Source organism: Frieseomelitta varia, unplaced genomic scaffold, assembly GCF_011392965.1.
Source record: "Frieseomelitta varia isolate USP_RPSP 00005682 unplaced genomic scaffold, Fvar_1.2 scaffold_144, whole genome shotgun sequence".
Lineage (NCBI taxonomy): Eukaryota > Metazoa > Arthropoda > Insecta > Hymenoptera > Apidae > Frieseomelitta > Frieseomelitta varia.
In genome coordinates this window covers 167,598-194,154 of record NW_025109128.1, presented here as the reverse complement: position 1 = coordinate 194,154, position 26,557 = coordinate 167,598, and the positions used below count along the sequence as shown (strand labels likewise).

The window sequence follows — 26,557 nt, the reverse complement described above, 5'->3', positions numbered from 1 at the left end:
CTCTGTAATTATATTTTTTATTGCACAGTTTTATACAGTAAACGTTAATGTCAAAGGATCAAAGATATAAAATTTTATATCATATACTTTGAAAGTACAATGAATATCTTATGAGACTAATGCCCCAATAAAAGAGTATCAAAAAAAAGTGAAAACTTATAAAACTATCACCTACCTGGAATTTTTGAGCATACTGCAAGATCCAATACATATCGTATCGTGTTCAGCGGTAGATTGCCATCGAGAACAATGAAGCTCGAGTTTTCCACGCACGATTGGTATTTCTTCACCACATCTGGACTGATACTAGCAAATATTTCCATTTCACCGATTGAAAATTGACATTCTCCCTTGTAATTGATGATTACGGTACACCTTGAATTATCAAGCATAAAAGCGTATTTAAAAAAAAAAAGCAAATAAAACATAAATGGAAAGAATATCTATTTCACATTTGTACGTGTAGCGATAGAAGGAGATGTCTCTTCCAACGTGTGAAAGAATGAATTCAAAGCTTGCAAAAGAATAACTATTGGAAATCGGTGACAAGTGGTCTCGAGTAGTATTTACGGGGTCAATGGTTGTTCCGATCAGCCATTTGCTACAGAAACCAATAACCATTAATATCAATGACGAGCTTCTTACTGTCTTTGGATTCAGTACTGCACAAGAATAGTTTTGTTTCTTTAAATTATAATAAGCAAACTTTGAATTTGATAAATACATCAATAATGAACATCAAGTTTTTCTTTAAAATCTATAATCGCTGAATTTAAGCACAGAAAGAGAAAGAGGGAGAAAAAAAAATCAAACTCTCTGATTTCACGTGTGTTAATCGATAAGAAGAAGAACAGAAAGAAGCTAGTAATTGTTGAGATAATTGAACGTGATCAATACATAGATGTCGATGATCTAGCATTCACGGCAAATTGGGGGAGGGGTACGCGTACCTAGCTGTGTTCATATTTGACAGCTGCTCGACGGTCTGGGCACCATCTCCTAGACTTTTAATTATAGCTTTCCCAGGCTGGTCGTTACCAACGACAGATATTAACCGCGTAGCGTTCAGACCAAGGCTGATCAAGGCGTTGGCGATATTTCGTCCGACCCCGCCGCAACTTTCTCGGCTTCTTCCGGCATGCGTTCTACCATCGTCCTGAAAGAATACGTCGATTATTGATCCGGAATATGGAAAAGATGCGCCGCCTCTAATCGCGCGTCGAACACCACGGGGCTCGATTGATCGATCGTCTTTAAATTCTACATGGTAGCGGTAAGCGATCAAATTATACTTCCTCCTTGTTATTTTTCTTCTTTGAAACGATCTCTTTCAAGGGGGAGACGTACTAAAAGTTCTGCTTTCCTGAGATAATGTACGCGCGCAAAAAATAATAGTTCCTTTTTGAAGCAAAAAAAAAAAAGAAGAAAAAAAGAAAAAAAATTTTGAAATTGTATACATGATCGAGTTGAAAATGAATTATCTTTAGAGATAGATATCTGAAATGGCAACGAAACTTTTTATTTCGTGTATTATTCTTGTGATATGCCATAACTGCCAGTTATTTTACAGTATGATTAGACATTATAAAGTCATTTTCGATATGATTGTACCCATATACGTGCCGTCTCGAGGATATCACGCGTTCGAAGAATTAATTTTCCCCTCAAGCTCAATCCCGAGAATAAATACGGAAAAAAGCGGGAAAATTTTCAAGGAGTTTACTAGCTCGCGCCTCTTTCGCACACTTTTTCTTCCTCGTTGGCCACGATTCAATTACGAGACGAGCATTGTGTCTAAAGACACTTGCCATAATATCATCGAGCAGTAAACTGATACTCGCACGAAATCTCCTTTCTTACTTTCCTTCATTCCATCCATATTTTAATTTTCTGTCCTTTGTTTCGTCGAATGAACTTCTTTCACTTTTTTTGATTGTTACCTGTATACTCGTTTGCGCTTCACTTTTGTATTTACTTTTTTTTAGCGTCCTCTCATTTACTATTCTATCTGCCTCTCTTAATCTATTTGCTTCGCTTATCTTGTTCGCGCATCTTCCGTACTTTTTGTTTTCTCTCTTATCGTACGATTTTCTCGCTCCACTGTTCATAAAATTATCCCTGTTGGCTCTGGCTCTCCCATTTCCTTCCGCGAATTTCTTTATCTTCTCTTGTTGTATTTTTTTTTTCATCGTTGTCCTTTCATCTCGTACAACTTTCTCTTTTCAGTCTCTCTCCCCTCTCCTCCTTCACGAGGTTTTTCCCCTCGTTTCGTCAACATTCTTCTCTCTTTCCTCTCCTTCCTTTATTCTATTCCATCCAAGTCTTTCACCACCCCCTTCAATCTCACTATCTCTTTCTAGTCTCAAATTCTCCAAATTGACTTCTCTCCTCAACCAACTCTTTCTTTACCTTCGTCATCGTTTCTTACACTCTTCTTGCATCATATTTTTCATACTCTTCAAGACATCTTGGTTATTTTTCGAGCCAAAGGTATCCTTCCTCCATTTCCCATCCCTTTTCCCTTACCTCTTTCCATCAAAGCTTTTCCGCTTTCCCGTTTTATTTCTGTCACTTCTCTCGTGCTCTTCCTATTTTCTGACCAATCTCTCCCGAATCTCCTTACAATGTTAACCTTCCCATCCCTCTCTATTCTCACCGATCTCCAATTCTTTCTTCCTTCGTCGTTACCGACGTTCCTCGCCGCCCACTTCCCTATCCTCGCACTTTTTCCCTTCCACCAGCGTCCCGTCTTTTTCTTACCCGTCCTCCACCCCCTTGGCACACGTGCCACCACAGATTTTCCACCACCGCTGTCTTTCTCGCAAAGCCACGTTTCCCCTTCCTATCCACCCCTGCCAATCCTCGTGCACCCCCGACTGGCTGCTCTCTCCCCTCCCAGCCGTCGTTCGTTTCTCTCGCGATCCACCTCGGTAGCCGCCGCCGCCTCTCGCGGATTTTCTCTCTCGTTTCATCCCTCTCGGGTACAGCGAAAGCCGATCCATCGATCTCTGTCTCGTCGGTGGTCGCGCTGTCTGTCGCCGACACCGTGCAGTGCGGAGTCAGTCCGGTTGCCTACCTCGGGCGCTGTTGACAGCCACCCCCGCGCGCGAGAAACTCTTCCCGATGCCAGCCGCGTTACCATCGTCTCCTCCACGATAGTGGCGAGACCCCGTGACAGTGGCGAGTCTTCCTCCCGCGAGTAACTGCCTGCATAAAACTTGCCTACGTGGTGTCGTTGTGTATCTCTATCTGGAGCTGTCGTTTCTTCACAGTGCGAGGACCGTGAGACCAAGCGGTAGTTAGTGTACTCGTTAGGGAAATCTTGTAGTACGTGTCAGGTACAAGTGTTCGTTCCGTTTCCGATGTGCGAGGCGGTTGTTGGCTTGATACTCGATCAGCAGTCGGAACGAGATCGAGAGTAAGAGGCTAGTAGCCAGTGGTAGGAACGTTGATAGGTGGTCGAGAGAGAAGATGACGAAGTGGACGAAGAGTCGTGTGAGATCATGGTGGTGAATGGTAACGATAGCAGCAGCAGCAGCAGCAGCAGCAACAGCAGCAGCAGTAGCAGCAGAGGTAGAAGCAGAGGCAAACGACGGAAGCTAGCGCTTCTGGCATGAACGACGAGGACAACAGTCTCGACGAGGCTCGCGGTCGCGGCGATGCTTATAGACGTGACGTGACCAGCACGTTCGTGTCCGTCTCGCCGAACCAACGCTCGTCCAAACTGATTGATCTCACTCGCGATACCTGTGATCCCTACGATGATGTGCGCGTTCGATTGACGATTGATGGTGTACCGTGACAGCTTAACGCGTGTCTAAAGGTCAGTAACGAGCCATTCGACTTCTCGAAAGGTCTCCTCTCTCTCTCTCTCTTTCTCCCTCACCCTTTTTACCCTTCGTTCGTTCTCGCAGTTTGCTGGCTTTTTCCAATTTTCTGACATCAGCGTCAAGTCACGTGTGTGCAGGGCGAAAAGCCAATAATAACATCGTTGAAATATCTCCCCTGTGTCCCGTTGATTACTCGAGTGCCTCGAGCCTCGGGACGGTATTTTAACTTTCGTGACAGTGCACGTACGTACGACAAAGACGATACAAAACGACGTGTACAATTGTCGAACAAGGTCCAGAGATCTTTCGCGGAAACGTGCCTCCATTTAAGATGTAGCCGGGAGCCGAAACTAAAATCGCGGAAAGGGTGCGAATGTACGGTGACGATAGCTGAGACGATCGAGGCGGGGCCGTGATAACGGAATTCAATCGTCGAATGAATTCGTATTTCGTCGTTGAAAGGCAACAAAAGGGGGAAGAGAAGAAGCTCGTAGGAAACCGATGATAAATTCCTTCGGGAAGGTCGAGAGGAGGATTGCATAACGTCGACCCCCTCTCCCCTACCCCTCGTCCTCGACTCGCTCGAGTTTCCCCTCTCGACTCACCGTTTCACCGTTTTCCCTCCTTGGGTATAACCGGGCTCTCCTTCAAACGGTAACAAACATTCGCGCTGATAGCTAATTAAAAGCTCTCTCGCACAGAGCCGCTCCTCTTTCTGGCCACCCTTTCCTACTCTCCCATTCTTTATTCTCGTCCTTCTCTCCCTCCCTCTCCCCCTCCCTCCGCCGCTTTCGCTACGTTTGTCGTGTAACGAAAGAATTTTAATTAAAAAAGACACCGACACCTATTCTCCGCGGAGGCAACCCGCGATGTCGTTTAATTCACTGAGCAAGGTCAGGTGTCTCTCTTCGCCCTCTGTCCCGAGCTCTATTTCTCTTAACGCGACACTGGAAACGGAAGAGAAAAAAAGAAAAGAAAAGAAAAGAAAAGAAGAGGATCATCCCGTGGGGATCGATTCTTTTTTTTTTTTTTTCACCGGTGCTCGCGCGAACCTGAACAGTGTACAGTCTGAGCATTGACCCAGGACGTTGACTGTGAACCTCCTTTTTTTTTTTTTTGATTTCAATTCCTTGCGATCTAGTCCTTGACGTTGATATTTGTGGATGTTCGACGATTCGTTGATAAAATTAAAGTCTGTCACAGTTGCTCTTAGCTTAGGTTGACTTTTCTTCCAACTGGCTCGTGTATTCGAGCAAGCGCGCAGAGGGTTTAAACGATCGATGGGCCCTTAACTTTCTTCCGTGTTTCATTACAATGCACTACTCTCTGCTTCAACTCTCTGTGTATAATATCGATGGACGAGAGAGCGTGTTCTCAAGAGCGCGGAGAGTCAACACAATGCTCCCTGCTTCGTACACTCTCCTATTCTTTTCTTACACCGCCACTCTTCCTACCCTTCCACCCATCGTCGAAGATCTTAGCGAATTTATCGACGACGAGATTTTTCTTGTCTCCCGTTCTCCCGATCCCCTCGTCTCTGTTTATCCACTTTCTTTTCTTAGATCCGCGCGCAACGTGCACTTAACCACCCACACGTAAGTACACATACGTGTACGAATACCTGAGACATGTGTGCATTCTGAAGCACGGGATGCATGTATCGTCTCCACTTTTCGTCCTTCTCTCTCTCTCTCTCTCTCTCTCTCTCTCTCTCTCTCTCTCTCTCTCTCTCTCTCTCCATGTGTTTATCTATACACGTAGCTACATATATTCCGACACGAGCTCGAGAGAGAACTCTGACGCAGTGATTCCCAACTATACGTGGATACGTGTCCTAGGTACGTCTTCCAGCTGTGCCAAGAACTCGAACCCGTTAATTCAGCTATCCTGACGTTCTGTCACGTTTCTCTTTTCCGCGCATCCCTTAAATCTTCGACGTTGCGATTGTATCTTATCTGGCAATCGCCGTGAACCATGATATCGAACGGTATGATCCTCATCATCACCGGCGGAGCCTCTGCTTTCACGATGCTTTAAATAGGTCCGACTCAGGTCTTCAACTCACGTACCATCTTGTCAGCGTTTGCTCAAAATGACAATTTCAACAAACCGCAATGCTCGATAACTCGCAGATGTCCGACAAAGTAAAAGTCGTTAAATCAACACTTGGATTAGTAGAAATCATCGGACACCTTCGGAAGATCTCCAGGGCAGAAGATCGAAATAAGGCGGTAAAAAAAGGCGACTTGCTACGTGCCTCAGCCGTATTCTTATTCTCGCAGTTGAGCGGCAGCTTGTAAAACTCAGATTTTCCATTTTATCTCCGAATGAATACATTAACCAGCTCTTCCCGGTTCGGCGTGCCCTATAAAGATAAAGCCATTAAATACTCGCACTGTGTACAAAGTACACTTGCACCAGAATAAACGTACACCTTTATCCCAACGTGAGGATCAACCCTCGCTTTTGAAATTCCATTCACTCGTCCGGATTCCGGCTTGCGTTCGATGAGCGAACGCAAGAAGAGCCAAAGTGAAAATTCTCATTAACGGAATAGACACCTTGCCACGTATATTTGCCATATTTGCCGGGCTTTTCAGCGTGAGAAGCGTGATGGAACGATGAATGCTCGAGGAGACCGCCGCCGGAAAGAAGCTATCAACTTTAGAGACCAACCGAGGGTTGATTATCCAGCGGCATAATAAACGCGAGTGCAACATTTAACTGGATTCTAAATGTCATCCTTTAATATCCCTCGTCGCCTGTGTTACATAAATATTCCGTTAATGTGAGTTCGTTTCACGAATGATGATCGAGCCACGGCATTTCGTCCCACGATCGACATTCCAATCTATTTCGCTGCCTCTCTTCTCAGCGTGAGCGAGAATCTCCTCTAATTTGAATTAGATGAAAGCGAGCTCGTGTTTGACGCAAGTTGTCGTCTAATAAGAAACGTGATTCCTATTAAAAATAACCGATGCCTGCGGCTAGCTGCGGATCCGATATAACATCGTAGGTTTGAAAAATCTCCCTCTTTTGCATCACATTTCTCACCGGCGTATAGCGAGTCCAGTTATCAGACGATGAAGAAGAACCTGTATGGTATACACTCTGGATAGAGAGAGATTTCTTCCAAAAAATATCCTACATACAGGATAAATTGAGTAGTACGTGAGACAAGAATATAGACTGTGTGGTAGTTGTGAAAAAAAATTGGCATTTTGTACCGAAATTCCAGTAATTTTTGCAAAAAATTCTGTATTCTCCGCGTACAATATATAGAATAAATCGAATTGGCAGTGACGCTATACGGTATAGCTTTTTCCTCTTTCCTCTGGATTCTAATAATTCAATTATTAAATATCAAAGGCACATCTGCGTGGGATTTTTAGAAGATTGGCATTTTTAATCAACAGAATCTGCCGATTTTATCTAAAAATACTCTTTAAACGGGATAAATTGTGTTGGTCCTTTTTTTTTTCGTTTTTTCCTCTTGTCCTTTCTCGTCTAGACTCCAGTGATTAAGAGAAGAAGAATCTATATGAACATGGTAGAAGATTTTAAATCTACTTCGAACAGAATCATCGTGACTTTATCTAAAAACAAATCGTGTATAATAAATAAATCGATTCTTTAGTTTTTACTTCGGCACTACCTCGACCATTTTTTCATTTTCCTCTCGTCTGCGCAAACTGCGATACACAACTCCAACGGGAAGTAGTCTAGATTCCCTCGTAGCGAGATGTACCGAGAAAACATTTCCCTCGGACATTTTCATCGTCGTTGTTTTTCTCGCGCTTTCAGCAGCTTCTATTTACTGAAACTCTTGGCGTCCCGTTTTGTTTCACTTCGTTTCGTTTCATTTCGTATCGCTCATTTCGCAGTCGTTCGTCTTTTTCTTCCCAGCCGAGCGGCGAGGGAACACAGGCGCAACACAGCTGGTCTGGGGCTAAGGGAGATCGATAATAGAATTGCCTATTGCACGCTAGAACTGTCAGAAAGAAATACAATTTAGCGAGGTACACACGCTCGTGACCCGTTCGTGCCGTTTCGCCGCGTACGATGCTTGCTACAACGTGATCTATCACGATGAAGGCTAATAATTACTACCTGCTGTATCTCTCTGACGCTCTTTGTGCATCAGATAGTACGTGGCTACGCGTGTCCTTTCAACGACACGAAAAAAGAAAAGCCCACCAATCTCGATGGAATCGCTGCGATTCGCGAGATTTCAGTTCAGGAATAATCAGCGAGCCGAGTCTCCTCTTTCTCTCTTTCTCTCTCTTGAATCATCGGTGCAACGATTTCCTTTTTAAGAATGTCCAGAAAATTCCAAATTCAATGTCTTCGTGGTGTTTCTTTTGGAAGAAAGTCGAGAGCCACTGGTTTTGTGTACATATCCTGAAAAATACGTTCAGCCTGCTGGCACCATTTTCCGCCGTCCAGATGTCTTGACAATCTCGGGATTAACTCGGTGGCCTCGTGCCTGTAATATCCACGGCGAATTTTACATCGGCGAGTTCATCGATGCGCGTTTCGCTCGACGTCGAGCCGATATTTTTATCAATTTCCTGTGCCTTCCAACGACAGAGAAACAGAGAAATCTGACGGGACTGTGCGACGCTACGGTAACCGATGTACATATATATTCCGGCAAGATAAATCGTCCCCTATTGGGAACTTTATTACATCGTCGACACCAATCTGCAACGCGTATTGTTGTCACACCGGAACAAAAGGTCGACACTCGATCGGTTTCTATTTCGATCATTTAGCTGGCGATCAATTTCGGTCCGAGAGGTTTCTCGTCTCTCTGACTTGTACAGTTCTCCCTCGAGAAACCTTCGATAACGCGTTCTAATTCGATTTACAAAGAAAGATCGTGAGTCTCGATCTCCTGAATTTTATTATGAATTATCGAGAGCGTCGTTTACGAAAAAGTAAGAGGGTAACAGAGACGATGAATGATCAATAGCAACGACAATGACGGTGAATATTGATACCCGACAGGAGACACGAAGCACATTTCGATGATAGATCTGAAAAATAGATGTAACTAAATAATCCAGTGGCTCGTTAATCAGGCGGTGAACGATAAAGTGTATTAGTTAGACAGACAATTGGTCGGACAGCCAGTAGTTGGGACATTGTAATCCGTAATCAAACGGGTCCTAATCAATCTATTAACACAGAGGCGACACAATCCCCTAACCCAGTGAACACAGACTGCTCGCTGTAAACTATCGAGCCGCGTGCAAGCATGTTCGAGGCGTGTGTATAAGCGCCGTAAATCGTTCGTAGCTTATTCTTACAGCGATCAGTCTTCCCCAGCTGCTAGCGTCGTCACCATTATTACCATGATCTTTTCCCGATGTAGAAATCATCAGCAGTTGCAATCGTGGAAGAAGAAGAAGAAGCAGACGAAGACAAAGACGAAGAAGAAGAAGAAGTAACCGGAAGAAGAAAGAAAAAGAGAAAGAAGAGGAAGAAAAGAAGCGGACGCGGTAAGGAAGCGGTAAAGAAGCAAGAAGGGAAGGAACGAGTAGAACGGTTGGCCGGGAAGCCCGCAATAAACAGAACGGACTACTGTCCGGGGCGTGCAATGTGGCTCGCGTGACACACGTCGTTTCTCACTGCACGTTTCTCTCGTCCACCTCCTCCGCGGGAGGAGACTCTCCCCCTAGGTCTCTCAATAAACACACACGCTCCCGGTTCTATTCTCCAAGCCGGACGGTATAATCCTTAACGACGAGGACACGCGTACCAGGGAGGCACGATAGTATGACGGTGATGCTGCTGCAACGTTCAGTCACCCCGCAGTCGACGCACAGCCAAAAGACAGCGAACAAGGACTGCAGCGCGAAGCCGCCTTTCTTATTCCTGCTCGACGACAGTCAGGAGCATCGACACTCCATCGACACGACTACCACGACGACGACTAACAACAACCTCAACAATAACAACAACAACAACAACAATAACAACAACAACAACAACAACAACAACGAAGTATTTAAAGGCAACAGAAGAGACAGCAATCGTTCGTACGTCGCCGACGAGGCGGCGGCGTCGGTGACGTCCCAAAGACGCGCCGACTGTGGCCAGGACGTCGCGATGCGATATTACCGGCTCTGGATCTACACCTGTAACTTGGTGCTGCTCGGTAGCGCGCTCGGCTTCGCCGCCGCGGTCTCGCGAACACTTTTATTCACCGGCGATCCACGCCGTTACGTGGTGCCGGGTGTGCCACGCGCGTTCGACCCGACCGCCCTTTACGCTTACTTGGCGTTGGCCACGCAGTTGGGCCTTGTGCAACTGTTGGGTTGCATAGCGGCGAGGCGATTGAGCGCCAGACTTTTGAACGCCTACTGGGTGCTGCTGTTGGCGTTGCTGTTCGGCGACGCGGTGATCGGGGTCGCCTGGGTCTTCCGGTTCGAGAGGATGCGCGCCGAGCTCAGGCCCACTCTCAAACAACGACTGCAGGTCAGTATCTTTTATCTTCTCTTTTATCTTTCGTTTCTTCTCGGGGAGCTTGTGGGAAGGATAGGCCTTCGGGCGGTGCAATAACGAGTTTTAACACCTGAAAGAAATATCAGAAGAATTTTCTTTTTGCATATTTACGAGTTGTCAATTGTGTACTGCGTACCTCTTCGTCACTCCTTCTTTTTTTTTTTTTCCTTCCTTCTACAGCAACTAAAGTAAGCTATCCTCTGAACGTTACAAAAACAGACGAATATTCTTCCCTCAATTGGCAGATCTCTACACTTGTTCGACTTTTTCTTCCCTCACTTTCACCCACGTTTCATCTCGTACGTTGTCATTTTGACAATTTTAGGACACTTCGTTAGGTATATTTATAATACGAACTTGCCGCTTTTTCCTGTCGAGCCTTACACAAGCGAACTTCACCTTAGGCGTCTCAAGGTAGCTCGATGGTCGGCGAGGAAAAAAGTTAGACGTCAAGACTTAGAAGGTCTTTCCATCGTGGAAACTTTATATCCGTGGCACGCCGAAGAGAAGTGAGGCTGCAAATCAGATTCCAATCCACGACGACGATCTATCCTCTGTCGAACGAAATCACTCCAACGTGATCGCGATCTCCAACAAGCTTCGCGAGACGAATTTTATTCGGCCATTTCCTCGTCCTTTGCTTGCTTGGTAATTCGCCAGCAACGGAACACGTATCGAGTCGCGATACGCATCGCTTTATTGTCCCTTAAACGTGCGTTCCGTGTACCTAGAATCGTTCGAAATTCGCTCGGAGTTGCGACAGACGATGGTATCGAGTAGATACGTTTCTCCTTCCGAAACACGCTGTTACGAGGCTCCAGCTTCTGATCTTATTAAGCTGAGAGAATATCCAGAAGGGAAGTCTCTCGAGAGAAACGCACGACGGCTTTATGCTCGACGAACGAGGAGAATGCCATTATACGCGATAGTCGGTGGAGAAAATGGTCGTTAAGCGTGGTATAAGCGGCTCGTTTTCGCAATAAGAGAATCGGTAATATCGCGATCAAGGCCTGCAACGAGCTGCACTTTACCGTCATTCTGACACAAAAATGAAGAAGAAGCGTACGATACCAGGGACACGAAAGATTATCCAGAGGGAAATATCCATTGTGAAATATCATCGAGAACTCATGATAACGTCGCGTGCATTGGCATTTCGTAGTTGCCCGTTGGAATAATTCAAGGCGTCTCTCTCTCTGTTCTTGGTGCTCGATCAAACTTTCGCTCGGGAAGTTAGAGGCTTCGCGGCTCCTCCTTCGCGAGAGGAATCTGCGTGGAATAACACACAGTCCGGACGAGAACGACGATAATTTTCGTCCGGGATACGACGTGCAGTTCCGTTAAGGCGGAGTAAGCGCTCGAGCAAGCGCGAGAAAACACGAAAAAGAGAAAAAAGAAGAGGAAAAAGAAATGGTTTTTCAGGGAGGAGCTGGAGGGAACGATCGGGCGAGAAGAATAGCGAAGGCGTGGCAGCCTCAAATCATTTCGACGTAATATTCAATGAAGTATCGACCGCGTGGAAAGGACAGGTTCCCGGTGTCGAAGCTGGCACCAGGTTCAAACAACTCTTTCAAACGTTTGGCAGTAAAAATTGTCAGTGAAGTCGTAAGTAGAATAGGCGTCTGGACTTGGCGCGGATCGCGTTCAATCCGAGGGTGAAAGTATTCCTGCACCGTGTTTTCCATTTATCATCAACTTCGTTCCCGATCTCCGCTTTCATTCGAAACGTGCCGCGTGTCTCCTATTCGATACGCTATTCCCGGTACCGTTTAATCGATAAACATAAAAAATATACAGGGTCGACCGGTGACCAAAAAATCGATGTAATCTCTGGCAGTAAGAGGAATAGGATATAACGTCAGTCGCTAGACACTGGCGGATTACCTGGTCGTAGGCTCGCGGCAAATGTTAAGGTGATTTAAATCTACAGACGATCATAAATGTCCGTAATACGCTCGCGAAATGAAAAGTAAATTCGATTTATCGGGAAGGGGGGGGGGGAGGAGGAGAGAAAGTTAAAACGGTTTATCCGTGCTTTTGCGTAGAATGGAAAACGATCTGAAGTGAATGAAAAAAATGTGAAATACGTAATTTTATCAATGATCTTGAAACTAAAATTAAAAACCAACGTCTGGATATTAATATAGCAACGACGAGTTTAGAACAAATTTATGGATTTATGTTCTAAATTTCTTTCTTTCTTCTCTTTTTAACATCCATATGATTAACCTCTTGCGGTGGAATGACGTGCCACGCACGTCGAGAATTCCTTTTGTCCCGAAAATTGCAATATTCTCTCAGTTTCAAGTATATTTAAATGTGACCCAGGCAACAAAAGAATAATAAATTTATCACTTCTCGATAATTTCTATCCAGTGATGTACCGATGAATTCAAAAAGAGTTATTTGTATACGGTTTGGCCACTCGTTATGGTCCGCAATCAGTTGCCAGCGCAAGTGGTTAAATATCATTCAAGCAATTGATACAAGTTTCAAACGCAGAAGATTCGCGTGGACTTTTTTACGATATTACTATGCATATTCACTCGAACGGTCTGGTTTTCTTTTCTTCTCTCTCTCTCTTTTTCTCTCTCTCGAGAAGTTTGCACGCGTCATCGCGATGTTTTCCGTGCAAATGTGTAGCCTCATTACAATTCGAACATCCGTGGTTGGCTGACCCGACGACAAGGCAAGGTACCATTTGCGGCATGATGCGAACATTATTCATACCATAGCCAACGTACAGTTCTCCAACTATATTTATAAACTAGCACACAGATATTCACGTATTTCCTGGTAAACTTTACGCCGCGAAACTTCTCTCCCTCTTTTTTGTGACGCTTGACATTAAACTGTGCGCATCGTGCACGTAGTAGATAAAAAGAGCGGGTGAAGCAACGACCGATTCTGAACTTTCGAGTCGATCGAATTAATTCGATCCTTTTAGTCCGCAAAGCCGAAGTAAAACGAACCGTTGAATATACATGGGAGAACGAACGGAGAATGAAATTAACATCTTCGAAACGAGAGTTTCGAGCCTCGCGAACGCGGCAGAGGATAACGGCTGAGAAACGACGCAGACGTTGGGTATTAATCGATTTTTCCTCCTCGGCACGGACTTTTACTTTCCGCAAATTTACGACGCGGCTTCGTTTATTTCCAGCGAATTCTTAATCAACGATTGAAAGTTTTAATCGGCGGCGACAGCGTGTTCGAGCGCCTATCGAGCGCCTAGCGAGCCTGAAACTTCAAATAACTCCGAGGAGCCTAAACAGTCTGAAATTTTTATGAACGCGAACGTTGATATATTACTGCGACAGTACACACGACTGTTGAGACTTGACGAGGCAAAAAAAAAAAAAAGAATTCTGTCCTTTCGCATTTGCTGATTCTAACATTCAGATGGTGCCGATTGTTCTTTTCGATGTCAGCCTCGAGACACACACGAATTCTCGGCTTTTTTCTTTTTCTCTCTCTCTCTCTTTCTCTACTAAAAATTTTCAAAGAAAAATATTTTCACTGACGTGTGTGTAGCTTCACACACACACGGGCCCGATGTGTGGATTTAGGAAATATTCGGGGATGAACTAGCTGGCCCGAGCTAATTAAGAAACAGTGAACTAGTTTACTGGCGCCTGGTTGCTCGTCACGATGAAAAATCAGTGTCACGGGGATTACTAACAATTCCAACCTTTCGCCAACGTTTCACCTCGTTTCTCTCGTCCGTATCTGCAGTCATTATTCTTAGCCCCGTTCTTATCTGGGTCGATCGCATAATCGACGGAAAATGTGCGTATACCCCCCGATGATCGACCTGGATACACGAGACCCACGCGAGTCGCCTTGCATTATCCTTCTCGTCATTTTGAAACTCTCTTCCTCATGGATAACGCCACTGTCGAGTTTTTATCTATCGTATTTAAGTATCTTTCGATCGATGAAAAACATTTCAAAAATTGTTTCCTCTTCTTTACGAAGAACGTAGAAGAATGTAACGTAAACGTACGGTAGAACTCTGTTGATATAAACTTGTCAGTGTACAAATGATTTATATAATCTTCCCCTTTACTATAGTGATTTTTCATTAGGATCAAGTAAGTGGATTTAACTGGCAGAAGTTCGTTGAATCGGCTACTGACTGAAAATTTCGTTCGAATAAATTCTACCAATGAATCTTCCAAACGAATTCGACAATGATAATCGGGGAACGTTCCTCGAACTCCGTGCCACCTAAATCTATCTCCTAAGTCGTAAATACTGGTTCGATATCGACGAGTTAAAAATATCGACTTAAAAATACCTGCAGCCAGCCGCCTTTCGACAAACGATGCGTAAATTTAGCCCCGTCGATAATGTTTCGAACAAAGCCGAAAACTTCCTAGTTCTATGACCGTCATATAATAGGACATAATAGGACATAATAGGCCATCGACTGTTTTCTGAACGCAGAAAATCAGTTCGCGTTTGCAGGCAAATTTAAATGTATCCTCTAGCGAGACGAGAAAAAAGAAATCACTGGTTAAAAAAATTTTAATTTGGATATTACTTATAAAATTATCGAAATATTTTTACTCGCGAGTAACTTAGTTAGTTCTAGTCAATGACTAGTTAGTAGGAAGAAAAATCACTCGTTAAAAAATGTTAATTTGGATATTACTTATAAAATTTCGAATTGTCGAAATATTTTTACTCACGAGTAACTAGTTATTTCTACTTAGTAACTAGTTAGTAGAAAGAAAAATTACTCGTTAAAAAAAAATTTTAATTCGGATATTACTTGTAAAATTATCGAAATATTTTTACTCGCGAGTAACTTAGTTAGTTCTAGTCAATGACTAGTTAGTAGGAAGAAAAATCACTCGTTAGAAAAATGTTAATTTGGATATTACTTGTAAAATTATCGAAATATTTTTACTCGCGAGTAACTTAGTTCTAGTCAATGGTTAGTTAGTAAGAAGGAAAATTACTCGTTAAAAGAAAATTTTAATTCAGATATTACTTGCAAAATTTCGAATTATCGAAATATTTTTACTCACCAGTAACTAGTTAGTTCGAAATCCATAGAAACAAGGCCTAGATATCGAACCTAAGTAAAACGATCTACCAAAAGAATTTCCAACACCCTTTTAAGACACCTATCTGATAAAATTCTGTGTGAAATGTTCATCGTAGATGGAGTACGGCAAGGATCTACGATTCAGCGAGCAGTGGGACCGTTTGCAGAAGGAGTTCACCTGCTGCGGCGTGACTGGCTCCAGAGACTTCGGTGGTAGATGGCCGCAGACCTGTTGCGAGTCGACCGGCAACGTCAGTGACACTTGTTCCCATCCGTACCCAAGGGGCTGCGAGGAATCGTTGGTGAGATGGCTGCGAAAAACGGCGGACTTGCTGTTCGTATTAGGCTTCTGCGTGATAGCGTTCGCGAAATTATGTTTCCTGGGTATACTGCGCTACGAGATAAGGGAAATGATACAGAAGATACGGTTGCTACGTGAACCACCGCCGCCGGCGACCACCCTCACGCAACCGCCCTTCTCGCAAGTGATACCGGAAGCAACTAACAACGGAAGTATCGTTCGGCGCACGACTCTCCCTAATGCTGTCACTCCTTCTGGTAGGTTTCACCAAACCATTCTATTCGATATAACGATAATAAGAACCTGCTTTCTCTCACGACTAAAGCCTTGATATCAATCGAGAAACTCGACGATTTCATTGATCTCGCTAGGGTTAACATTAGAACCGGGTTGAAATGAACATTTCTAAAGACAGAAGTTTTGTCTTACTTTTTGTGTAAGTAATTGACATTTTAGATGACTCGAATTCTATCTTCTGACTGACAAATTCTGTATCATAGTCTGGACAATTCGAAGAAAGAGGAATAACGTTTCAGCGTGTTCATTGGGCCGTTGATAAAGTTCATTTTGATCGTTACGTATTAAGTCGACCCGAGACCTGCGAATTTCTCGATGATACGGAGATCAGACGACGCGAAGCGTGAAAAAATTATGACTGGGGTGGAATGATCGTGTGTAGGTTCAACTCAGGATATTAGATAAGTGGCTGGATTATAAATGGCCACATGGCACCAGCCATTTGAACGCACGATCAATGTCTTTTGGAGATGGTTATTTTTGACCTCAACTTCTATCCCACTGATGTCTAGACACATGGTATTCAATATTCAACAAAAATCTCCAAGTTCTATCGTCCCCGTGTAACAAACTTCTGTAATCTATTCATGAACAAATCTTTCTGCTATTCGATGAATTTATCATCGTTTCAGAACGACTGAGATTAGACGGATTTTAAATAACAGTCAATTTATTATAACGTAACATTTTACCAGAACTCAATATAAAATTGAAACCATAAATCAAATCTGAAGTGTATGATATCCAGGCTAAGCAGCTTTTCGTCTGTTAATAAAAAAAAAACAAAAGGAGAAGTAAGAAAGCGAGACGTCTGGAGTTTTTCACGAGAAATTTCGTAACTTTCATTCAGAGAATCGGGCGTTTTTCCACCCACGGAAAGGTTCTCTCAGAACCGAGGCATTGTCGCCATTTTCAGCGTGCCCGTACAAACGTTTCGCCGACCGTGCGGATCGTTTTTTTTTTTTTTTTAACGTTTATTAAGGTCGCTCGCGATTCCTTCTCCTTTCGTCGAAAGAGATCTCGCAGTTGCCTGGCTTCGCAGTCAATAGCACTTACACGGTCTAAACGGCGCAGGGGCGTGCCGAAAAGATCGGATTAACAGCGAAAACCTAACGAGAGATAATTGGATGAGCATGGAGTTAAACCGAACACGGTTTATAAACGCCGTTTCGTCAGCTCCGCGATTGAGAATTCGTAAAACGGGAACAACGACCAGTTTCTCTTTTCGCGAACCTCGGACTAACAGCCTCTATTATCTCTCTCTCTCTCTCTCTCCCTGGTATCTTCCATACATAAACAATGAACAAACGAAACTGTTGAATGGAACGAAACGGGGAGATCCGATAATTCTCTGGCGAGAAAACGAACAATGCCGATGCGAAGCTGACCGGAACCCTGGCGTACCACCGTTAACGAGATTCGCGGAAGATAAAACTAAAAGCGCGGGGTCTCGTGCAACCACGAGGCTCGCTGGCGAATCTAGATTGCGTTTGTCGATTGTTTCTTCGACATGCGATATCTACGGTGAACAAATATGTTTACTGGCTGCACGAGATCCACGAATGCAGGAGTTTATCATCGTCGACGAGGATTGTAACACGCGAGTTTCGATCCCCGGTATGGTTTAACGGACTCCTCCGAGGATTTCCACAGTGTGGATGTAAAACCGGCGAGAGATATTCAGACAGTTTTTAGATGGAGTACAATTTTAGATTTGCCAAGAGTGTTCGAAGAGATTGGTTTTTCGAAAGTTGACGGGGAAAATTCAGAATTGTCGTTTGGAGAAGCTATTTTAAATTAATAGACTGATGGATGTGACTGCCAAGTGACAGAGAAAAACAGACCGATCTTTACAGTTTGATCAAACTCATGCATCGTTATTAAAAACTGACCTAAAGAGGTATTATAAATACAGTGTTGGAAGAACGTTCCAATTCTCTCGGTTTTCGGCTGGAAATTTCAAGCAGATTGAAGGCAACCGGAGCGAAGGCGACTCGCGTTAAGCATTTAGATGAGGAGCGAAGAGGGGGGGAAAAAAAAGGACTTCCAAAAATAATTGGCACGAAACGACAAAGGGGTTAACGACACGGAAGAGACCGCGCGTGCAACGAGAGCACGAAAGAACGAGAAAGTGGGAACACGTCGAGCCGTTTCACAGGCAAATGCATAATTCTACGTTGAAACTGGCGGTCCTGGACGGGAGAGCTAGTCATTTAAGTAATACACCCCGCGTATAACGCTTCGCGTCGTACTCCTCGGGGCCCTGAGTAGAAGAACTAGGGCATTGCGTGCTCCAGTATAATAAGTATTTTAGCGCCCTGCTCGTACCCCTGCTCTGGTAATTACACGAACGGATAGAGCGGATTTTAACTTGGAATCTAGACTCGCGGCGTAGTCAAAGGTCACGTCGGACCAACGATAAGAAGAGAGAGTCCGCCTCGACATCGTAAAAAAAAAAAAAGATTCCGTTCGCCACGGAAGTCTGCCATAGTCGTCGCGTTTTTTTTATCGGTTCTAAAAACTATCTATCTCGCCGTATACAACTCGTTCAAATCGCAAAGACGAAGACCGATTGCGTCGATCGATTGATTTTACAGAAATTTCTCTGCGGATGTCACAACGTTGATATTGCGCGGGTATCGTTGAAAGCTTCGAAACGAAGCCGCGGTTTCGTAATCGGAAGCCTCCGGCCGTGTCTTCGAGGTTTGCCGGATCGTTGACGGCTGTCAAAGAGAGACAGGATGAAGAATGTTTCTCTCCCGGAACTTGTCAGCTGTCCCCATCCCCCCTTTCCGGATCATTCGCCCTGCCCTATCTCAAGAAACATCCTTCGTGCAGAGAATCTCGACAATGATTTCCTCGAATCGATGGTGGAGAACAGAGAGAAAAGAGAGAGACTTCGTTTCTCGGCTTCATTAGCAACGTTAAAATTCCACTGGAGCTTTCAAACTGAACGACTAATTATTCTCGCCGCAGTTTTCTTGTGATAAATGAAGCTCCCCCGTTTCACGTCCCGCTGGATAATCTCCGCTCCTTTGGGAATTTCTTTTTTTCTTTTTTTTTTCTTTTTTCTAACGCCCTTGAAACGAAGCGAGGGGAATCCGTAACGCGCGCTACGCTGCACCCTCGAAACACGTGCGGATAAAAATAATTTCACACACCTGTACCGTGTAATTGGTGGCCGATCAATTATTAAAGAACCAGCCAAGAATAAGAGAACTGACCTCTTGGAGAGGCGATGCAGAAGTTTCAGACTAAATTGAAACAATTCTCCCTTAACCACTCGCGCTGGCAACTGACTGCGGACCATAACGAGTGACCAAGCCGTATACAATCTTATTGAACTCGTCGGTTATGACATCACTAGGATAGAAATTATTCAGAAGTAATAAATTTATTATTTGTTTCGCCTATTTCGTTTCACTTAAAACTGAGGGGATATTACAATTTTGGAACAAAAAATTCTCGACGTGCGTGGCAAGAGGTTAATGTTCAATGGTCAACGTGTTTGCAGGAAAATCAAAGGAAATACGGTGACATTTGTGTCACTTCGAATCGTTGAAACATTTATCTTGCTTCCCCTTCCTTCGTGGAAATAAAAAACACGAAAGGGAGAAGATGAAACACGTAGCTGAGGATATCTCCCCTCGGCATCGAGCTTCAATCTCTCTAGACCGATCGAGAGAATACGTATCAGCGAGTTTCTTTCCCCTTTCTTATCTTACGCGATTACGTTAATCTGATAGATCGTGGCAGTCGTCGCTAACTCGAGTGCCATTATCGATCTAACGATCGTTGGCCACGTTATCTGAACGAACGCGTGCGATCAACGCATCTTAAACGTACCGACTTTGATCTAGCTAACAGCATTGATGTACAGCACGCGATGTGTGCATCGATAACCACCGCGACATTAAAACGGATGTCACGGCGTAAAGGTCGAAGGTTCTTGCCGCCCTTTCCCTACAACTGCATGTGCACTTCTATCGCGTGAAACACGCATTATTGGCAATTACCGGCGAGATTGCTGCTGGGAATGATCGATAAATCAGAACGGTCGAGCAACTGTTGTCTAGCAACAACAAAACACGGAAATACAAAACACAGGGAAACAATATTCGCAAATAATTAATTCCGGAGAAAGTGCTCGCTGTATAGTATATTTAGCAGCTTTGAAAATTATTCCAATTATAACCACTTGCGCTGGCAACTGATTGCGGACCATAACGAGTGACCAAACCGTATTCACCGTATTCAACCGACAGAAATGATTGAAGTAATAAAGAGGTGATAAATTTATTATTTGTTCTGCCTGGGTTATAAATATTAAATGTAATAATTAAACTGAGAGAATATTGCGATTTCTGCAAACACGGCACGTCGTTCCAGCGCAAGAGGTTAAAAGAAAGATTTTACCCAAGAAATGATAAGAGAAAAACAAATGAATTTCAGGGAATGCATCGTTGCTGATCCAAACGGACGAGTGCAACACCGGAAGGCATCCCCTGTTGGCGAACAATCTGCAGGACGGTGGCGCGGACAGCGACACGAACAGCCACTGCGCGCTCATCCTCGAGGAAACGACGCCCACCTCGGCGAACCACAACTGCGGCAACCGGGAGAAGAGCAACGGGAACAACAACTACGAGATGCGAGAGTTCAATAGGAGATTGTGGCTGTCGAACGGCGGCAGCCCGGGCACGGGTATAACAGCCGGTGGTCAAAGCAGGCGCACCTGACTATGGAAGTGGTGGCGAAACACGTCGAACCGTCTCCTCTACAGGAGCAATCGGTCCGCCGAGATCACCGTGTATAAGTAAGCCTATCCGTATACGCGTGGCTCTCTATACACGCGAATCGTTAACAATCGTGTTAACGACTAACGGCGAAACGATCTTTTTTTTTTCCTTCTCTTGCCCAAAAGAAGATAGATAGATAGATAGATAGATAGATAGATAGATAGATAGATAGATAGAGAGAGAGAGAGAGAGAGAGAGAGAGAGAGANTAGAAAGATAGATAGATAGATAGATAGATAGAGAGAGAGAGAGAGAGAGAGAGAGAGAGAGAGAGAGAGAGAGAGAGAGAGATGCGATGAAATACGAATCGACCTTCGGATTCTCATGTTCACGTTCTCTAACCTGCTTAATGTACAAAGCTCTCCCTGGTTCGTTAACGAAGAGTAATTAAACCGTACGTTTTATAAACGTAGGAGGAGTGTATAGTATATCTTTTGTATAAGATATATAGATATACATAGATATTTTAGTACGAGGTATCGTAGATTGGATGGTTTAAATTGAAAACAACAGCCCGTGTACATGTCGAGAATCTAGCGTACTATTGTGCGGTATTCAGTGGTTAAGTTTTTCTTTTTTAAAGGGAGAAACGTAGAGAGTAGAGGTGTTGTAATAATCGTATAAATAGTCGTAACGATAGAGAGTTGTTTTTAATAAAGAGAAGACCCCGATCTTTCACTTCAGAAGACAATACAACACACGTCACAGGCACAACTGATTATAGAGACGTATCGAGAAGGATATTACGCTCACGAGGTATTGATTTTTGCGTAAACCCGTCTTCAGCGTTTCCGTCGAATCCGAAGGGAGGTTCCTGTTTGATCCTTCATCCTGTCTTTTCTTTTTTTCTTTCGCTCTTTTTTTCTTTCTTTCAAATCACGCGATGTTCGAGCAACGTTTCTTTATATCCCTTCCGAGAGCATAAAACGGGCAGTTTTTCTTTTCCTCCGTCGAATTTCAGTACCGGTAGAGATCAATTTCTCTCCCGTTGTCCCTTTTTTTTTTTTACGAGGACGCTACAATTTCCCATCCTTTCTCGTTATCGGGAAATTATCGAACATCGAGGAACGAAAATGGTATCGTCTCGCTCTCGCGCTGAAATTGTGTGAACGCGTAAATTTTCAATCTCTCAGCAAATCGAACATTTCTTCGTTTCGATCTTCAATTTGTTCTGTGTGAATGTAAAACGTAGCATGATAAACTTGATACAACAATTGCGATTATAGTGCGACGTTGATCCATCGTTTTACGTTAAATCGTGAATTTCTACAATTAACCACGCATTCATAATCTTCCCTTCTCTAATTTCTTCACTGTTAAATCGTACACATCGCTGATAATACATTGTACACACACTCTCTGTGTTTCAGACCCTCTTTTAAATATTCTCAAAGACGAATACCCTTTTAAATCGACAAAATAACGAAATTGATTGAACATTGGAGCCGCTGACGATTGACATCTCTTAGTATTTTTCTATTAACCTTCGCCAGAATGTTCCCTCTATCTGCTGGGTAAACGAAGATTAATCGCCTCATTTCGAGAAGTCATCGTGAACGTTGTTGGAATCGTCAAATTGTTCTATAGACGAAAGAATCGTGAGATCGAACACCAGCAGTTCTCTCGTTGACACTTACACACTGGATACAGAATGCTCGTGCTCTTCGAGAAAAACCTATTTTAGTCAAACCACGAGGCAAATTCTAACCGTATTATCGATTGATATTAAAACAGAAAATAACGTAACAATAAAATTACACTTCAATTCATTCCTTCGGGTCGTCGTGTTCTCTTTTGTCTTCGCGTCTTGTTGCTTCAATCGAGGCAGCAGATTTGCAACAGACCGATATTAGTCGGCGATATTGTTGCAATTGACAACCGCCTGAATTAGATAGATGTGAGAAGAAAGGAATTCGTCAATAATCGATTCTAATTCTTCGTATTAGAGAGAAATTCCGATTGGAGAGGGGAATTCGATTGTATCGAGCATCAGGCGCACCGTTGATTTTGATTCCATTAACGAATCTCTATTTTCGTCAAATTGATCAGCTCTCCTATTCAACGTCCCGTTTTGCGAACTTGATCGGATTAGAATCGGACATTTTGATAATCGCGATTGAACTCGAGTTTCCGGCTATATATTTTTAGAAGTCGGGAGGTGGATTAATTGACAGACACGTCGTTAGTCTCGGTAGATAGGAACTCGGTGGATGACCTGTACCAGAATTTCCTCCAATAGAACAGGATTATTCTGTCAGCGTTAAACGAAACGTTTACGCTGAACTGCGAACGAGCATTTGCATCGTCAGGTCTCACGTCTCCCAGGATTCGAGTAGCATAAAATTAAGGAAGACTGCAGCGAAAAAGAATAACATTAGGCGGTAACGAAAAAAAAATATATATATATATAAATATATAATAAATATATATATATATAAAATTAAAAAAAAAGGAATAAAAAGTATGTAACACAAGACCAAAGCATTTAACTTCGACAAAAATCGATACCGCGATTACAAGATTACTAAACATAAACGAAAACGACCAAATCAAACTATATACAATACTAAGCGTATCTTCATTTTTTAAAGGATAGGTCCGCAGACCGGAGCTAAGGTTTCTAAAGATTCTACCGACATCACGAGCACACCAGCCCACAATAAGCGAATAACGTTCAAAGTTCTACGCGTCGCCAGGAAAGTGTATCGTTGAACCGTCTTTTATCGGATAGGGTGCACTCCGAAACCCTGTAGTCGACGATAGAGAGATTTATTTAATAAAACTGTGAAATGAAACTGTTTCTAAACCGTGGCTAGGCTAGACTAGGATACTAACTTTGCCGTATCTCGTTCGTTTACTCTAAACACCTAGCGACGCGACGAGTGGACGAATCATTTTAGCAACTACGCGCGATTTTCAAGATACACTTCCCTCGTGACATTGTACACTGCAAGTGCAGAGTCTGCACGACGATGCGGCCCAAAGTGCTGACGAACAGAGTAAATTTCCTTTTGCGTGACGACACACGACCGGCCAGTGAAGCGAGAATCGACACGAATGAATTGCAAGGAAGATCGAACGAGAGGCGAAGGGGCGAAAGAGAAAAAAATGAAAGAAAGAAAGAAAGAAAAAAATTACGTAAAAGTGAAAAAAAGAAAAAAAAAGAAAAGAAAAACAGAGGAGGTGCGTCGAAGCTGCACAAAGGGGGAATAGGAAGGTCTGTGCTTGCCTTCCGACATCCTTTCGATTCTCTTTCTACGCGTATATTCTTTACACACGTCTTTCCGTCCTCGCACGGTCGGTGAACAAAAAAAACGAAAGAAACCAAAAAGAAAAAAAAAAAGAGGAAGAAGAAAAAGATGAAAAATAATCAATTACTTTTGTAGATTTATTTTTTAGCAGTAAGTTTTCCTATATGAAACCATCTCTCTTTGAATCGAAGCGAACCAAAGAGCATTTCAGACACGAGGCCGAAATTATATACTGATTTTTACCGCGCGAATCACTGTCGCAAGTAGTATGTCACAAAGTGCAAAATGTAACTATCGTGCGCTATTAACTATTTGAAATGGTAATATTCCCAGCGATCTGTTCCCTTCTGCCCCTTTTTAATTAACATTTGAATACCGTTTATTACATATCGTTATAGCGCGTTTAATTAGCGAAACGGTGGAAATTGCTCTCCGCTTCTCCGTTTACCGCGTTTCCGACTTAAAACTGTGAACGCGAAGGTTGGGTTGAGCTGTATCAACGCACTCGGTTGCATTTATATATACACGATTGAGAGTACAGTGCGTTGCTCGCTATCGAAAGTTTTTTAGCACACGTATACCGGCGAGATACGTATATCAAAGGTTAATCGCTTATCGTCACGCGAACGTTTATTTTTACTTGTTTCTCTTTGATGTTACGGCGTTCTTTTTTTTCCACCCCCCATTTCCATTTTTATGGTAAAAATTCTAGCAACGAACTCGTACTTTCGAAGTGGAACCGTCGAGGATTACGAAGAATGCGATAGTTACGGGAGAATATTGTGGGATACTACTGTCAAATTGATTCTCCCTCTGCGAAAAAAATATACGACTATATAGGAAACACGAGAAAAAAAAAATAGAAAATCTCTTTTTTCGACGAGCTATACTAAATAGTGGAGATGTAAAAAAGAAAAGTAAAAAGAAAAAAAAAGGCGAAACGTTGGATTGAGGAAAAAATACATATATATATATAGATATATAGAAATATATATATATATATATATATATATATATATATATATATATATAGAGAGAGAGAGAGAGAGAGAGAGAGAGAGAGAGAGAGAGAGAGAGACAAAACACACAAAGTCACCGCATAAGAGTAACGACTATAAATTCCTAGTTCTTTTTATATAAAACGATACATGCAGCGCGAGTAGTCTGTATTGATTTGTGCAGTAAGTCGTATAAATATAATACGATACTCAAAGTAATTGGCTTCCTAGCTAGGATTAATCGAATCTTAGGGATTATATACGTTTACAAATGCAAAAAATAATGGATATACGTATTAGTAGATACTGTATATAGCGATGTATGGTAGTCAAATATTAAGAGTCGATCGTCTGTTTAAGAGAAAGCCAGAATCCATTGCACACGATTTAATCATGTATGCATATATCGAGAAACATCAGCTTTCTTTACTTTTGTTTAAAACGAAACATGAACGAAAGTTCACCGAGACTATCAAGATACAAGCTGTGAGGTTCATCGTTAGAATTCAGATTTGATCTTTTGTCTTTCTCGTAATTACATCAGTCTGGACAACAGGGTATTCTTAGCATCGTACGTTATAACGTGAATAAATTACCAAAGAAGTCATTTATTACACGACACGACGATTATTGCGCGTTCCTAACGAGATTTTTTTTTTTTTCAGTTTTATCATGCACAATTTTTTATCATTAAAAAAAGAGAAAAAAGAAATGGAACGCGTGAAGAGAAAAATAAGTAATCGAGGGTTCTTTCTTAATCAGGCCATCGAGTTATCGTTGAATGTACTACAATAATAATATGAAAGCTTACACCTCGCAGACATACAGCCTCTGCCACTAAATGTACATAAGGATATACTATATGTAAAACATACAACAGATAGCGTTAATTAATTTTTAAACCGATCATTTAGAAAGGCAACTATGTTATTGTAAGCCGCCCATGAAACATGAGAACCTACATGGCTACCTTTAATTAGAATAAGCTTCAAAACTTTTGGCTAAACGAAACAGTGATATACTGTTTCTTCACGTTTTAATTCGTTTCTTCGATTCGTTCAATCGTTCAATCGTTATACTCGTTAAACGAACGAAAGACTCGTAACTCTATGTTTTAGTTAGACGTATATATATCCAGTCAACGATGAATAACGATTCTATAATGAGAGAGGCTTTAAAAATGATTCAACATGTGTAGTAATTTGTAACTGATTGATATTTAAATGTAATACGTATATCGAGACGAATGAAAGAGAGGGAGCTTTGAATAGTGCCTGCTTAAGAAACCTAATTTACTGTATCTGTAAATGGTTAGATATGGTATGTACGTTATTTCGTACACGGTAAACCCAATAGGACTACCGTAGCCAAGTATGGGTAAAAGTGTAACTAGAATATAAAATGCGTTCGTTATACTTTCATAATCATGCATATTACTATGCACAACGGGAAACGCTTATCTCGAACTTTTTTTAAAGAATTCTTACAAGTACATTTTTAATTGAGACATTAAAAA

At 42.7% G+C, this 26,557-nt stretch overlaps 2 protein-coding genes across 6 annotated transcripts in view; one reads left to right on the top strand and one right to left on the bottom strand.

Annotated features, from left to right (window-relative positions):
- LOC122533003 (pseudouridine-metabolizing bifunctional protein C1861.05) overlaps positions 1-26,557 on the bottom strand; it is a 36,680-nt gene that overhangs the window by 6,636 nt on the left and 3,487 nt on the right. For all 4 annotated transcript variants that reach the window (XM_043662306.1, XM_043662280.1, XM_043662288.1 and 1 more), the window contains 2 exons: positions 951-1,156; positions 176-375 (listed from right to left, as the gene is read on the bottom strand). In XM_043662306.1, coding sequence (XP_043518241.1) covers positions 176-375; positions 951-1,156 — 406 coding nt within the window. The remainder of the gene's footprint in view (positions 1-175; positions 376-950; positions 1,157-26,557) is intronic.
- Positions 1,507-24,967, top strand: LOC122533099. 2 transcript variants are annotated; one of them, XM_043662499.1, is made up of 5 exons: positions 1,507-3,823; positions 9,208-10,313; positions 15,513-15,954; positions 20,447-20,810; positions 23,389-24,967. In XM_043662499.1, exons 2-4 carry the CDS (start codon positions 9,612-9,614, stop codon positions 20,731-20,733), a joined length of 1,431 nt encoding a protein of 476 aa, XP_043518434.1. In that variant the 5' UTR covers positions 1,507-3,823; positions 9,208-9,611; the 3' UTR covers positions 20,734-20,810; positions 23,389-24,967. The 2 variants fall into 2 exon arrangements, with proteins under 2 accessions (XP_043518434.1, XP_043518426.1); XM_043662491.1 differs by having other exon boundaries at positions 1,511-3,823; positions 23,384-24,967.

Excerpts from the sequence above, each read along its gene's own strand:
- LOC122533099 (XM_043662499.1), top strand. The coding sequence starts at position 9,612 with ATGACGGTGATGCTGCTGCAACGTTCAGTCACCCCGCAGTCGACGCAC. Across the intron at positions 10,314-15,512 it reads CTCTCAAACAACGACTGCAG|ATGGAGTACGGCAAGGATCT; the intron begins GTCAGTATCTTT and ends TGTTCATCGTAG. Across the intron at positions 15,955-20,446 it reads TAATGCTGTCACTCCTTCTG|GGAATGCATCGTTGCTGATC; the intron begins GTAGGTTTCACC and ends AATGAATTTCAG.